This window comes from Micromesistius poutassou (genome assembly GCF_964030765.1).
Source record: "Micromesistius poutassou genome assembly, chromosome: 13".
NCBI classification, from domain to species: Eukaryota; Metazoa; Chordata; class Actinopteri; order Gadiformes; family Gadidae; genus Micromesistius; species Micromesistius poutassou.
In genome coordinates this window covers 10351495-10368292 of record NC_140283.1, presented here as the reverse complement: position 1 = coordinate 10368292, position 16798 = coordinate 10351495, and the positions used below count along the sequence as shown (strand labels likewise).

At 40.4% G+C, this 16798-nt stretch overlaps 2 protein-coding genes across 2 annotated transcripts; one reads left to right on the top strand and one right to left on the bottom strand.

Moving 5' to 3' along the window:
- Positions 1–24: 24 nt before the first annotated feature.
- On the bottom strand, positions 25–1741 carry LOC311357858 (dynein light chain roadblock-type 2-like; the record flags this gene model as incomplete). The annotated part of the gene is made up of 4 exons (XM_084477880.1): positions 25–65; positions 779–946; positions 1275–1350; positions 1661–1741. 4 exons carry the CDS (start codon positions 1739–1741, stop codon positions 25–27), a joined length of 366 nt encoding a protein of 121 aa, XP_084334006.1.
- An 868-nt stretch (positions 1742–2609) lies between these two features.
- terb1 (telomere repeat binding bouquet formation protein 1) lies at positions 2610–12611 on the top strand (the record flags this gene model as incomplete). Its single annotated transcript, XM_084477942.1, has 17 exons — positions 2610–2637; positions 2782–2892; positions 3047–3178; positions 3576–3707; positions 5921–5981; positions 6105–6226; positions 6495–6623; positions 6730–6882; positions 6995–7126; positions 7544–7669; positions 8093–8514; positions 8603–8955; positions 9072–9142; positions 9513–9623; positions 9791–10021; positions 11812–11888; positions 12232–12611. 17 exons carry the CDS (start codon positions 2610–2612, stop codon positions 12400–12402), a joined length of 2562 nt encoding a protein of 853 aa, XP_084334068.1. The 3' UTR covers positions 12403–12611.
- Positions 12612–16798: the final 4187 nt, after the last annotated feature.

Sequence of the window (16798 nt, the reverse complement as noted above, 5' to 3'; positions counted from 1 at the left end):
CTGGGGCAGAGGGAAGCACGACTCTCACGGGATGTTCTGTATGACGATCAGCAGAAACTCGTTCTCTGGGGAAAAGCGTGTGGGAGAAATAAAGTTAACCAACCACACCGTGTTCTATTTTGTCTGTTTATTATAGTTAACAACTTAACATAACTTTTGTTCATCAAAGTGATGAACAACAAAGAGTAATGGCCCTTGCGTGCCACACGGCAAAACGTCTGATCTTAATGAACTGGGAGATGAGAATACCCTCCTACTTCTCCAGAGACAGGTGCCTGGAGGATTTCCTCCATCTCTTAAGCACGGAAAAGGCTGCATCCAAGAACAGGATGCAAGCAAGTTCTGGGATACTATACGATCCTTCCTAGACTCTCAAGAACACAGATACTTCCCTGTATAATGAGTGCTTAGGGATCACAGTATGCTTGCCCATTCTATATGTTTCCATTAACCTACAGCCTTCCTGCCAACAGCATCCATTCTGATTCGTCTGTTTATCACTTCTGATCCATCTGTTTATCTATACAAACATCTATCTATCTGCCTGCCTATCTATCTATCTTTCCATCTATCTAGAATCGTCCACACGGGTGCTGACTTGTGATATGTCTGCACCCCATGTGAAATAGCACACTCTCCTACCTCCCCCCCACCGCTATAGGTCATCAAAGTTGTCTTTGTTATCGTTGTTTCATGTTCTGTGTCTTCATTGTTTATGAAAATGCAAGAAAATAAATGGAATTTGAATTTTTTGAAACAAATGATCAAATGTGCTTACCTGGCGCCACCATAATTTCGTGTTTTTTTGAGCGAATGCGAATACATGTGAGCTCGTTCTGTGGGTCGATGTCCCGAACACTGCTCCTAGCCTGCATTGTCAGCTGGCGCAACTGCCCCGCATACTGGACCGCAGTGGAGTTATCTAATGTAGTTCTGATTGGAATACCTGAAAATAACGAGGACGCCGTCGCTCAACTAACCGTGCACATACAAGTCTTCCATTGCTACGTACGGCCACCCACGTTTACATGGAAACACAGATACAGACACACATGCAAGCACTGACACGACACACCAACACACCAACACACCAACACACACACACACACACACACACACACACACACACACACACACATTACCTCCCTTAGGCAAAATGATTCAAGTCTAATGTCTGTATGAATAAAGTAGCCACAGTTAAAAAGTATGGTTGGCCTACGGCAAAATAAGATACTCATAATATATGCTTTCATGACGCACTTAGTAACACTAACCTTCTGCATTTATGACTATTGTGCCAATCACACCTTCATGTGTATCAATTCTCTTCAAAGTCTCCTCAATTTCAGCCTGAAGTTTGAAAGAAATGAAAAAATAAACACATATTATACCTTAAACACATCAAATTAAGTAATCATTTCAAAACAATTCCTACAAGGTAGTGTGTAGCCAACTGGGATGGATGAATTAGCCTAACAAGAATTATATTGAATGTAACTTGTATTTGTTTCTTTGTATAGCCAGAAGAGATAAATACAGAACCTGCCTGATGACATGTATAGTGTTGGGTCAACAGTTTCAGTCCCAAAAATATGTAAATGAAGGTATTTTCTAAATAGTCTTCTTACCATTTTAAAGGAGCTACCTAGTAGCTTTGGACCGTCGTTGTCCACCAGTTGCTGCAGAGTCCCTCCGTTGCTATGGGAAACGGAAGGGTGTCGTCAGCGGAAGTAAGAGCCATTGTGTAGTTTTCTCATCTAGAAGACAAACACGGTGTGATATATGATCAATATATGTATGTAAATCACAAATGATAGTGACATGATGACAAATAAAGGAACAAATTTCAGTCAACAAATTGTATTGATTACCAGTAATATAATTAATATTCCAGAATCCAAAAGCATAACATAATGGTTCCAATTTCCATCTCCATGTTATTGGTTGTACATTTCAATTTGAGCATATTTTAAATTAAAGTAATTGAAAACAACAGTTTTATCTGTTTATTATGTTTCAAAACTTCTGAACATGCGTGTGTTTCTATCAACTTTCAGCCAAATTGATGGTGAAACACAAAGTGAACTACGGTACAGTTACGCACCGATGCGCACATTTTGAATATCAGGGAGTGCCGTATTAAAATAATAATAATGATAATAATAAAAAATAAAATGTTTTTCTAAAAATATATTAATTCGTTTTGAAAATTTCCTTTGACTTTAAATGGAAAGGAGCTTTTCCTTGTAAACCTGCCAATTCATGCACACCCTCGACTAGCTTTATCTGGTCTGCTACGGTGAGTCGGACGTGACAGGAACAAGTTAACGTCAATAACTTAACTGTTGTTTCGTTGTAACCTGTCCTCGGTGCCGTTTAGTGCCAGCAACAAAATAGATGCAGGCAACAATTTGGACACAGTAAGGGTTTATCTCATAGTTTATGTACGTTAATATCAAGTATTCTCCCAACATTTGTATAAAACGTTTTGGTGGGTTCAAATGTATGTTTTGGCCTGCTTTGTAAGAAATATACGTTGTACTGAATTAACTACAGTAATATTTTGGGTTCCAAGGTCTAATGGTTAGAGGGTTATGTGAAACAAGATAATGGATATCAGCAGGAACACACACAGTAGTAAGTATACATTAAACCTGTGCAAGCTTTGTTTGCTAGCCTTCATTATGCTAATCATGTGTAGTATGTATAACGTTACGTCAAGACAATGCATAAAAAGGCGGCTGTTGTTTTTCTTTGCTCAATGTTAAATGTATTTTTCAGCAACAAAGACGGATCTTAGTTTGCTGATTGAATGTCTGAAGTTTCAGATGAAATGCCCTGAATCCCAGAAACAAGCTCTTCTTGCCATCTATTCCATTTGCCAAAACAGAGGTCAGATTGACATAGACTAGAGCATTTAGGCTTTTTCTTATCATTGAGAATTTCTTAATAGGCCTTCCATCTCCTAAGCATGACTGTATTTTGACAGATTTTGTATCAACACAATTTTTAATAATCTAATATGTTGTATGTATTTACTCCTCAGAAGATAATGTGGACCTGTTCAGAGAGATGGGAGGTGTAGCGTTTGTTTACAGCCTTTCAAAGTCAAGTTTTGTTCATCCAGATGTCAAGGAGACTACACTTTTTACGCTCGGAACTCTAGCAGAGGCAAATGGTGGGTGGTAAGATACTGAAATATTCAGTTGTTGCATATGAGTGGCACAATACATCATTGTGTGTAAAACAGTTTTTAAACACCCTATGAAGAGTTGATAAATACCTACCTAATTAGAAAACTCAAGGATTTTACCTATTAGTTTTACTATAGTTTATTCTGTTAAGCTAACATCTGCAAAACAATGGATACTTTTATATACTGATATAGATTAATATAGATGATAGAGATTTTGTAAATGTTCGCATTATCCTTGACATTTTATCGAGTAAACAACAAACTTTATCGAGTAAAGAGTTTATACTTTTTTTTTCTTAGTTGGTTCTCTCACTGTGAACAAAATATCCTTCACCTGTTTGACCAACGAAGATAATAAGATGTACATTTCTCCTAATAGTGTACTGCAAGACCTATCTGTGCAAAAAGGACACATTCTCCCACCTTGCTACCTTGCTTCAGATACCAGACAGCTCAGTCACACTGCAACGGGTGTCTGTCTACCTGCTGTCTGTGCTGGTAGCCAATAACAGTAAGATCAAGTCTATATAAAGAATACAGCTATTTTGAATGACATACTTATTTACTTATTTTACAGGGACAGTGTACATTCATCCAAAGATTGCAAATTTCAGCTGTAGTCCCTATATATATATATATATATATATATATATATATATATATATATATATATATATATATATATATATATATATATATATATATATCACAGAAAACTTGAAACTTGAAACTCCCTTTTGACTTTGTGTTGAAGAAGAGCTCAAATCTGGGTGAACTGGATGTTCATGCGGGTTATCTCTTCATTTGACCGTAACTAAACACAGGCATGCAAACTAGTCACCTTTCGGCAAAATTTGCAGTTTTTTTAACAAAATTGGCCACTTGTGTGATTCGTGGAGATCCATTGAGAAAACATTGGGGGTGGGGGTCTACAGTCTGACGAAAACGAGACGATAACTAAATAAAAATCAATTTAGGATGACAAAAACTACGACAAAATCTTTTGACACTTTCGTTAACGAATAAAAACGAGACGAAAATGTAAGCAGGACGATTTGGGAAGCGATCCAATCAGAACTAAGCTCTTTATGTGGGGAAGGACTGATCGTCCCGCCCGGCAGGTCAACTAGCAGGCACTTGCTGCGTCGCAAGCAAGTGTCCCTTTGTAAACAGTTTGGCACAACAATCACCGGTTAAAACACAACCAACTTGAAGTCATTGGCAGACGAGTCATCCCAAAGTTCACGTAAAGATAAGAATCCTTAAACAGTTTTTTTTCTTTCAAGCTAATGTTATGTTTGTTTTCGCTAAAATTGGAATACAATACAAGCTGAAAGAAACCTGTCCTGTAACGGTACCGGAGCTCTGTGCTGTCGACACCACAGCGGGGCACAGAAACACAGGATTCACTGTGGTTTCTGTGACATGAGAAACACTAAAAATGAATACTTATGTTTTATAAAGAAAGCTATCTTAGTGGGAAATCCACGCGACAGATAGCCACGGACGTTACATACAGTAATGTTCTTATGACGGGAGAAAGGAGCAGAAATATAGTATAGAGACAACTTGGAGCTGTGTGTGCTCGTATGTTTGAGTGAGAGACGGGAGTGAATGAGAGACAGAAAAATCGGACCCCCTCCATTCTACCTCACAGGTACAGAAGGCCTCCGACAAGGATGGGCCACTGAGTGCAAATAAAGCTAGTGCATCCCAGAACAACAACAGACCAAGGAGGACGCCAAAAAAAAAAAAAAACTCTGGGGAGTTAAAAAAAAAAAAAGTATATATTAAAAAATATATATAAAAAAAAATATTTTTGAAAAATTATATCAAAAATATTTTTAAAAATTATATAATTAAAAATCTTTTGACTTGCGCGGGCAACTTTTTTTTTGGACCTGCGGGCATATTTTTTTTTGGACCTGCGCGCATCATTTTTTTTGGACCTGCGTGCGCATCTTTTTTTTTTGACATGCGCGCAGGTCAAAAAAAAAAGATGCGCGCAGGTCAATTTTTTAAAATGATTTTTATAATTTATTTTTTTATTGAATTTTTTTTATATTGAATTTTTTAATATATATATATATATTTTTTAAATAATTTTTATTTTTTATTTTTAACTCCCCGGAGTATAACCCTGGAACCCCCTAGTAGGTCTGTGTTTTCCTTGGCTCACGCATCATTCTCACCTTTTTCACCCCAAACAAGTTTGCATGCCTGTAAACAACACAAGGCTTTACTCTGCCCCATGCAGTTTCTGTTTACAGGTGTTTTTCTATGGTTTGCAACCCTGTTGTGAAATGTGTCCCCTCACAATTCTTTGTGAAGGGAATAGATGAGAAGAGAACATCAAATATTTACACTCTTTAGAAGTGTTGAGTTTTAAAGAGTGTAAATAAAACAGGCCATTCTTAACAGATAATAACGGAGCTTGTTATTGATTTAATAATTACTTTACGTTATTCATATCAACCATTTAAACCTCCATAATTTCCATTCACCCAATAATTTCAATTATGTTTTGTCTTTGTATCATAAAAAGTCACTCTATTGACTGATTCCTTATTTATTTATTTGTTTTGGCCAAACATCAACAACAAAATTACAAGGTTCACAACATTTCACAGCAGGGTGGCAACATAGGCAATATTCCATACAATGTCTACAAGGAAAACTTGATTATGAATTGATTTATTGAAGCTGTTTCTTCTGTGCTGTCAGAATTAGGACAAACATTTGCACAGAACACTGGCTGCCTGGATATTCTCTTGGAGCTCTTCAGGTATTGTGATGTTGTACCACGTGTCCATCAGTATTGTGACCAGCATCATATTATACAACACTCAATGAATACACCACTCACATAATACAAGCTATTTTAACTCTATAGACTATCTCCTTGCAGGACTAGTTTTCCGTTTTCAACGTCTGATGAATACCCAATGCTGCTTAACGTCTCTCAAATGTACCAACTTTGGACATCGGTGGCCAACGCTCTCTGTGGCTGTGTCAACAACCCTCAGAATGGTAAAATAAGATAGAAATGACATGACATGATTATTACAGGTACATTGCTACAATCTAAGCGTAAATCATTGTGATACTTATTGCCTTTCTTAAAATATGCACAATATGATGGGGAATACATCAAAGTTAGTTGTGTACCTCCCTAACCTTGTGAACGTTTAAAATATAAATATATTATATATTGGATTATATACAATATAATATTGCTCAAAAGCTATTTTAATCAGCTGATGTAGCTTGTTCTTGATGTTTGGTTGCTGTTATGCAGAGGATGCACAGCGCATTTGTGTGGCAGCCTATCCCCTGATGAAGACCTGGCTGCAGCAAATCACACTCCCTCGCACGGAGATGTTTCAGCCATTATGCTTCTTTATAGCAATGTCGGTCGGCAATAACTGTAAGTACTGTCAGACGGAGGAGCCTGATACTGACCAGCAAAGGACACAGAGAGGGAAAATAAAGTAAAAAAGTAAAGTAACTACTAACTACCTTTGTCTTTCTAGCCTATACTCAAGAGAGTTTCTCTGCCTCTGGCTGTCTGGAAACTCTGACTCGCACACTGGTCCGCTTAGCTGCAGATGCAGAGAAGAGCCTGCTGTGTTGTCAGATCTCCGTCATCATCACCAAGACTCTGTCGTCCTGCTTCACAGACAACTGTGACTGAGTCTCGCATTCCAAAACACAATACAGGAGTGAATTGTATTTTTACAAAACAAGCTTTTATCTTTATCTAACTGTGAATATTATGTGTATGTATCACCATCCAAGCCGTTCTAGTGAGAGCCTTGGCTCAGTTTGGCCTGGTTCCCCAGCTCATCTCCCTGCTGTCCAGCGCTCATCTGGATCCTAAGGACAGGATCCCAGTACTGCTCACCCTGGGCCACTGCACCGAGGCCTCAGGTACAAGACCTTCATTCATCTCTATGAGAACAACATTCCCTGAGCTACTGCCTTCTGCATTTCATGACTTGAAATAATGATCTGCAGATCCCACTCTCATGCTCAAATCACTCACACATTCACAGCATGACACTGTTTAACTGCCTATACTTACAATCATAGGACTTTGAAACAGTCCTTTCCATGTATTTGCATACATGGTTGTACTACAACCATGTATGCAAATAGTAGATACAAACACAATACCATTTAAAAAGCTATTATTACGGGTATAATGGTAGATTGTGGCAAATTGTGTATATTTCTTAACCATTGACCTCTTGGCCCAGTAGGCCATAGAGACCCATCCCTTCTCGGACTGCATGTAGCCTTGTTGCCCTGGATGCTACCATTTCTCTTGACCTTCTCCATCTGTAGAGGAACACCAGTTCCAGTTGGTGCAATGTGGAGGCCTGTCCGCCATCATCACTCTCCTCACTGAGTCCCCCTCTGAGGAGCTCAGGAAGGCTGCTACCTTCATTCTGCAAACATGCAAACAAGCCAGTGAGTCACAAGCCTAAATATATGTTGTGCTGAAATTATTCATTAGGATATTTGGATTGTTCAGAAATTGTTTAGTTTTATAAGTAAAATAATAAAATAATAATAATAATAATAAAAAGAATACCAGACATCTCCTGGTTGAGGCTTGAGAACTGCATTTATTAAATTAATATTTAACTCTTGTGTTTGTTGAACTGAGAAACCAGGCGGAGCAGACATCACTATGGGTTATGGGAACTTGGGATGGTAGTTTATCTTATTATAATTTATTCTCTTTTCACATTTGGGCCATTTCATAGACTAACTGATAGATGGAGTTTCAGGCCTTCCTACGCTGTACTAAACATAACGGCCTGAAGCTAATTATTTCATGGGGTTCCAAAGTGCATATTGATGGAAATAACCATGTGTGTGTATGTAAAGCCATGACCTTGGGAGGACCTGGCCCAGACTGCGAGGAGGCAGGGGTCTTCACCAACATGGACGCCTACTGGGATTCAGCCAATGAGCTGCTGAACAGAATCCATCGGCTGGAGAAGAGCCGGGGGGGGGCGGCATTGGCAACAGGCACAACTCGGAGACAAGGGGTTAAAGAAACGTTGAAGGAGAGTTTGGGAGAAGAGGAAATCTGTAGGGAGTTCACCCCGCTGGCCTGTGCCAAGCAGAGCGCCCCCAGAGGAGGGGAGCGGGTGTGGCAGGGAAGAGACCAACCATACCGCTGGAGGGACTCCTCTACAGGGCGTCCATTATCGGAGAGAAACCACAAAGAGGATGCGTATGAAGAAGAAGAGGACCAGACAACATGCGTTCGAGACGGACACGCAGCTACCTACCCTGTGCAGGTGGTAAGTATTTGAACACTGAATAAATAAAACCTCTGTGCCTGTTTGACCGGATGCTACTGGAGGTCACTCATCTAACCCCTCATTTCAGAGCCAGGAAAGGAGGAGGATTTTCCACTGCAACAAGGAAGCAGACCCACCCAAAGTGGTGGCTGAGTGTGACAGATTGCCAGAGGAGGTCGTTGCCCTTCACCAGAACAGTCATGTCAGCCATGTGAACATACAGTACTCCCAGCCAGAGAATCACCAGCCGTCTGAGTGTCAGGCCAACGGAGGCAACTGCTCTCTCTCAGCAGCCCGTTCCAACCCTGCAGCTCCAGGACGGGCTCTTAGTGGTGCTGTTGGCCGTGAGATAATGTGTTCAATGTGCAAGGGAACTGGAACTGTTATATATACCTCAGACATCATACGACTAGATGGTGCCAGAGAGCCGCATACAGACAGGTCCGTTAGCGTCATTATTCACTGCTGTAGTCCTTAAACTAGTAAGATGTTCGAAAAAGGCTGTGTGAAAATTTGAGAAGGCTAGTGAGAGATATTATTATTTTCTCTGTTTCCAGTAAAGTGCTTTACCTCCCGGCCCCAATGAAGCAATCTTTGGGCAAAGAATGGAAATGGATTGCAGATGACGGTATGACACACTCACAGCAACACAAAGTAACATTCAACACAAAACAACTTCTCTTATCTTTCTCTTTCTCTTTCTCTCCTTTCTCTTTCTTTTTCTCTCTTCTTTCCCTTTTCCTTTCTCTCTTTAGTTCTTCTTTCTCTTCCTCTCTCTCTCTCAAATTTACATTTAGGGCATTTTGCAGACACTTTTATCCAAAGGGACTTACAATAAGTACATTTGCCAGAAGAAAGAGAAACAATATATTGCAGTCGGTACAGTAAAGATATTCATAGAAACAAGTGCCAAGCACTAACAATTGCTAGGTTAACCCATTCCCCATACACAACAAAGATAGCAAGGATAAGGATCTCTCTCTTTCTCTCTCTCTCAGATGCATTGTCTTTGTGTAGCGAGCTGCTGGACAATGAGATCAGGCAGCTGAACAGGTTCCCAGAGAATAGAGCTAAACATGTAGCTCCACCATTAGGTGAGAGGTGCTCAGGTAGGTAAACATGTTGTCTTTGTTTTATGACCATCCATCATTCACTGATGGATGGTGATTAATCCTGAATAAAATAAAAACAATCTTTACAGTGAGAGCCTGGGCCCTGGGGTCATTGCTCTACATTTGTCCCTCATCTTGTTGGTTTGTGTGACTGTTTGTCTCAGGCTGTGTGCTGCCTTTTGATGCGGTGACCAGCAGGACGTTCTGGGCTCTCCAGAGCTCCTGTCTCCACAGCTGTGACCTGCACAGAGTGCTGGAGGAGGCCGGCGACGCGTTTAGGGCACGGCACGCGCAGTACAGGAGGGAGACTAGAGGAGGCAATTTGGGGTCAGCCCATGCACACCAGGACTCACGTTCAGAAGAAGTGCAGCAGAGACACAGTGGAGGATGGAGAGGTATGGAGGCAGTCGCCTCGCACCTCACACCTACACACACACCTACCCATGTTTTTACCTCACAATTGATTTAATCTGCAGAGAAAGGGCTGATGTAATTTATGTGAGGGCAACCGGGTCATAAGCCTTTAGTTTGTTGGTTAATGTTTCTCTCGGGAGGCTTGGCAACTCCAGAGAGATCAGAAAAGAGACTCAGGCCCCGTCCACACAGAGCCGATTTTTTGGTGAAACTGCATAAGTCTTGTGCGTTTGGGCTGACCGTCCAGACGGATCCATCTCCGAGGATGGATTCAAATAAAAACGGACCTATGCGGTTTCGTGTTAGGATTCGTGTGGACGCCTGAAACGCAAACGATGACGTCATCTGGAGTTCTATAGCAGAAGCAGCGCCCCTTATGGGCCTGGAATGTGTACTACAGCTTTTCTACAGCTTGATGTGGTTTCGCAATGAATCAGTCTTTACAGAGATATTCCTGAACCGCATCAAAGGAAAACGGATCGGTTTCGCCCATGTGGACGGGGTCTCAGAAGAGACTGTTTTTCCAGTTCTTTTGATTCTTGCCATAGGGACTGGGTGCAGACATTTGAATAAAAACCTCAGCAATGTAGTACTAAGGTAATATCCTACCCTGCTGTGAGGTTCTCCGGGGGCTCTGTGAGCAACACATTACACCTGCTGTTGGTGGTTCTCATGGATCCGCCTGACACCTGATTCAAGTAGCGCTCCAACGGGAACACCCAGCTGTACGGAATGCACCGCCACCATGCATATTTATGTGCATTTCTAATGTACTCATTCTAACCGCAAATACTTTTTTTATCTGTTGTGAATTTGCATCTGCCGGGGGGGATGAGCGCTTGTGGTTGGACCTGTCCCATCCAGTGTCTCCCTAGAGGCCATATTCTCACCCCAGGCCTACACCACTTCAGATGAATATGTTATGCTAATCTCTTCTTTAATCTCTTCTTTTGATCTGCCTAGTTTCGATTAGGTAAATACCGCCCTAAAGCATTAAACCTGCAATTATGATGCTGTATAAATGAAGCACATTCTTGTCAACAATCCTCCTTGTTCGTCTCTTATCTGAGGTTATTGTCAGGTCAGCTACATACGGTTTGATTGTGTCTGGGAGAGATTTAATATTACTCTTTCACAGAGATGTACAAACTGAACCACTGTATTTCTCTGCTGTTGCCATCTTCCTCACATGGCTATCGTCATCTCCTCTCCCCCTCCCTTCTCCCTCGCCGTGTCAACAGCGTTGTGGGGTTGTTTCATGTTGTCCTGTCCAGGCTTGTTTCCTGTGTTATTACGTAATTGTGTTCACACAGGTGAACACAATTACGCCTTCTGTGTGCTCGTTGGCAGAGTGTGTGTCAGTATTCTCTGCATGTTCCTCGTCTTAACTCCCTACTGTGAGGTCTACTTTCTAGTTTTCATATTCAGCCTGTTCAGATCTGTAGTCCATTACCCTACCAGTTATTTTTGGTTTACTTGGTATTTATTGAAGACTATTTTTGACAGGCACCTTGAGCTGTGTGTGTGTGTGTGTGTGTGAGAGAGACATGCAGTACTTTTCTGTGGCTATCATTCTCTTCCTCTTTGGTACCTTCATAACTCTTTGACCTGCATTGTGGTTGCAAGAGATTACTCAAAATGGACACTTACGATAGGGAAGCGAGGTATGCAGATATTTTGGTTGTTGGAGTTAAGCACACAGACCCTTCACATATTTATAGCACATAGCGGTCTACATATGATGATATTGTCTTTGTATATATATAAACAGGAAGAGGTCATGATGATGAAGAAACCCCTCAAATTGGACAGCCAAAGACTAAGTCTGATCGAGAGGCTGGTTCTAATGTAAGATAATTCTAATAATTTTTTATTATAAAATTATATTTTCCAAATGCCAAGTGCATGATTCCTGCCCAACAAATTTGCCCAGTGAGATCTGTTGACTATTCGTCAGTTATTTAGAGGAACATATCGAAAGTAAGTAGTCTAACAGTTACCCATTTGGCATTGAGGAAGTTTAAATCCTGTGTGTGTACATTGGCCTATAACCGTATGTGTGATCAATGAGATATCTAGAGGTGATGAGTTGGATAGTTTCTGCTCTAAATGGTCAAAATTTGGCGTCTAAAGCTTTTTTATGTTCCTGTACCTTCTTTTCATTTGTTGGTTCTCCTTCGTCGTTCTGCAGCAGAGGAGGAGAAATGACTTCAGCCGGGAGGAGGTGACGTATCTTCTGAACGGTGTCAAGAAGTTTGGTTTCTCATGGAACTCCATCTTGTGGTCATACCCCTTCCAGCCTGGGCGCACCAATGTTAACCTGGCTAAGAAGTACAGGCAGCTAATGGTAAAAGTCACCTAACCTAATGCTACTTTCTAATGGAAACGGAATCCTAACCTAATTCTACCTTCTTGATTCATTTACTTGAGTATTTAAGTACGCTAAACCATTACTTTTAATCAGATCTGTTGGTTATATTTCTCTTTGTTTTTATCAGACCTCCAGTGCCAATTTATTTATTATACCAAAATGTATGAGTTTGTAACCTTGTCAATCGCAAATAACGTTAAATAAGTAAGGAAGCTATTTATTAAAAATATATAATAATTTAGTATTGTAACTTCATCGTTTCATTGTACAATGTCATTGTAGTCATATATAAATTATAATTTATAAATGTATTGGGTTCTCTGTTCACCAATGCATTTTATTGAATGATTTCAAAATTTCTGAGTTAGTGTTTCTCAATAAAATGTAATGTTCAATTCAGCATATGGCTCTGCTTTTGTTGTGAATGTTTCTATTGGCTTTTTACTATATTGTCATGGAAACAAATGCTTACTTGGGTCCTGAACTCCAACTCCTCTCTGAGAATAAAGTAAATAAATGACAAACAAGGAGAGTCACATGACAAGCAGTTTGTTTATTGAACTAAAGGCCTGTGACATGAGGCATGAGTCATCACTGCTGGGAAACACCCATAGAACCTCTGAAACATGCTAAAACCAGCTCTTAAAATGCATTTTACCTGCCTCATTATTCAATGTTTTAATGAGTAGTCAAATTTCCCTTGCTCACATCTCGCCCAAAGGCTGAAGCATATATAAATAAAAAATGGATCATTCAAAGACCAGGCTGATGAAACAATTCCCATAATCACCCCGTTTTTATTTACACCAACTTAAAATAAACTATGATAGGATCTAAAAAGAATAAAAAATATAAAATGGTGCCAAGTCTTCACTGCCTTTCAAAGTCTATCAAAACTCTACATATTCATGTATGTCAAAATTGCCAATTTGATTTCCATGAGTCTCGCATGACCAAGCTTGTATAAGACTAGTTTAAAGAGCAAGTTTCACAACAGGAAAGATCAAAATTTCCACTTTATAATATCTCTATTCAGGACTAAGTATTTAACTAATTAATTGCATCCAAGAATACAGTCATCTGTCAGACATCTATACTGACAGATATAGGATTACAGATCTAGGATTTGTAGTCCTCCCTCCCTTGAGCTTTACAAAAAGGGTTACATTTATAATGTTTCGCTTTTGTTACTAGTCTCATAAATAGTATTGTAACGTACAGCAATACATTTCAAACATTTAAAGGGTTTAAGACATTAACTAGAAAGATTAGCATATTTCTCCTGCCTATTAATTATAAAACAAAACATGACACATAAGGAATATCTTTACCACAATGGTTAAACCCAAACATGACATGCATTAGGATCAAGTTATTTCAAAGGAAATATGTTGCTAAACAAGAAAAATAATGGGGTGAACAAAAATCACTACCCCGATGTCAGATTGTACATCTGCAATCTGGAGTTGCAGTGGTCTGTTGAAGAAGTCCCTCCCAACTCATTGTAATGGCTGTGAGATGCCTCTGTCCATTACTGTATTGGTCAGATTATTTTCAAACCACTTCAAATCCCCCACACCCTCACTGTACACCTCCACTGACCTCCCTGGGGATTCACCAGGTTTCAGGTAAGGAGCTTACAGCCCCCACGCTGCTGCTCTGGAATTCATCCCAAGAGAAGTCTGTTTGCACCTCTTGGTCCACTTAGTCAGGGATAGTGTTGATGGAAAGTTGGGGAGTAACATCTAACACTGGCTCCACCGATGTGGCTCCCTGGCTGACATGCTCGGGTAGAACCTCCCGGACCAGCTGATCTGTGTCCTGTCGCTTTATCTGCGTAATAGCTGCAACACATTTAGAGGTTGGTTCTGATTTTCTGATGGGTTTGGTTTTTCTTTTTTTTTTTTGGATTTTGCAGGGGATGTATTCACGTATTGGGCCTGGGATAGATCCAGGTTCTGGAATATATTCTGGGGTTGGAGCAGATTCTCTGAGTTTGGGTTCAGGAAAAGCTTCTGGTACTTGTTTTGGCATAGATTCAGGCTCTTGAGCATAGTTTTGATTTGGTTCTGATTCTGAAATGAGTTCGGGTTCAGCAACAGGTTCTGCTGAAAAATATTCTGGGATTGGCTCTGACTCTGTGATGAGTTCGGGTTCAGCAACAGGTTCTGGTGAAAAACATTCTGGGATTGGCTCTGACTCTGTGATGAGTTCGGGTTCAGCAACAGGTTCTGTTGAAAAACCTTCTGGGATTAGCTCTGACTCTGCAATAGGTCCTGTTCCTTTGTCTGAGATAGAATCAGGTTCTGGAATAAATTCCGGGGTTGCTTCTGTTATGAGTTTTGGTTCAGGAACAGGTTCTGGTAATAGATCTGAAATTGATTCAGGTTCTGGAACATATTCTGTGCTTGGCTTTGATTCTGTGATTGGTTTAGCGGCAGGAATATATTTTGGTTCTTGGTCTGGGAAGGAATCAGGTTGTGGAAAACATTCTGGGGTTGGTTCCGATTCTGAGATTAATTTAGGTACAGGAATAGCTTCTAGTACATTCTCTGGGATGGATTCAGGTTCTGGGTTGCAATCTGTGTCTTGTTCTGATTCTGTAATGGGATTGGGTTCAGAAATAAGCCCTGGTACTTGGCATGGGATACAATTGGGTTTTAGAAGACATCCCAGTGTTACCTCTGGTAGTAGATCTGGAATTGATTCAGGTTCTGGAACATATTCTGTGCTTGGTTTTGATTCTGTGATTGGATTAGCTTCAGTTTCAGGTCCCTTTTCTGGGATGGATTCAGGTTTTGGAATACATTCTAGGGATGGTTCAGATTGTAGGAAGGGTTTGGGTTCAGGAACTTTGTCTGAGATAGGTTCGGGTTCTGGGATACATTCTGGGGTGAGTTCTGATTCTGTGAATAGTTTGGCTTTACAAATTTCTTCTGGTAGCAAGCTTGGGATGGGGACAAGTACTGGAACACCTTTCCTGCTTGATTCTGATTCTTTGGTGCATTTTGGTTCGGGAAAAGTTTCTGGTAGTAGGTCTGGAATGGATTCAGTTTCTCTATAGCATTCTGTGCTCAGTTCCGATTTTGTGAGTTTGGGTTCAGGAATAGCTCCAGGTAGTGGGTAAGACATGGTTTCAGGTTCTAGAATGCATTCTGGGGTTGGCCCTGATTCTGTTATGAGTTTGGGTTCAGGATCAGGCACTTGTACCTGGTCTTGGGTTGATTCAGTTTCTGAAGTACATTCCTGGGTTATTTCTGTGTCTGTGATGAATTTGGATTCAAGTATAGGTTTACGTAGTAGGTCTGATATTGATTCAGGTTCTTGAATACATTCTGTGGTTAGTTCTGATTCTGCGATTTGTTTGGGTTCAATAACCTGTTCTTGTGGGAACTGACATGGGATATATTCGGGTTCTATAACATAGTCTATGTTTATTTCTGACTCTGTGACAGGTTTCAATTCAGGAAATGGTTCCTGTAGAATACATTGGGTTGGCCCTGATTCTGTGATGAGTTTGGGTTCAGGAACAGGCCCTTGGATTTTATTTTGGATTGATTCCGGTTCTGGAGTACATTCCTGGGTTATTTCTGTGTCTGTGATGAGTTTGGGTTCAGGCATAGGTTCTGGTAGTGGTTCAAGGAGGGCTTGAGGTTCTTGGGTACATTCCTGGGTTGGTTGTGATTCTGTGAGTTTGGATTCAGGAAAAATGTCTGGTAATTGTTCTTGGATTGATTCCGTTTCTGGAATACATTCTGGGGATATTTCTGTTTCTGTGAGTTTGGTTTCAGGAAAAGCTGGATCAGGATCTCGAATTGATTCTAGGGTTGGTTCTGATTCTGCAATGAGATGGCATGGGACATAAATACATGGGCTAAATACAGGTTCTGGAACACATTCTAGGGTTTTTTCCATATCTGTGATGAGGTGGAGTTCAGGGACTGGTTCTTGTACTCTCCATTCCATAGACTGATTCTGTGATGACGTGATGACGTGTGATTCTGTGAGTATGGATATAGATTCTGAACGTAGGTCTGTCATTGATTCAGGTTCTGTAACATCTTCTGGATATATTTCTGTATCTGTGATGAGTTTGGGTTCAGGAACAGGCTCTGGTACTGGGTCTTGGATGGATTCCAATTCTGGAATAATTTCTGGGATTGGCTCAGAATATGTGAAGAATTTGGGTTCAGGAATATGATCTGTAAATAGATCATTGCTGGATTCAGGTTCAGGAACACATTCAAGGGTTTTTTCCATATCTGTGATGAGGTGGAGTTCAGAGACTGGTTCTTGTACTCTGCATTCCATAGACTCTGGTTCTGGAATGCATTCTTGGATTGGTTGTGATTGTGTGATGACTTTGAGTACGGATATAGACTCTGAT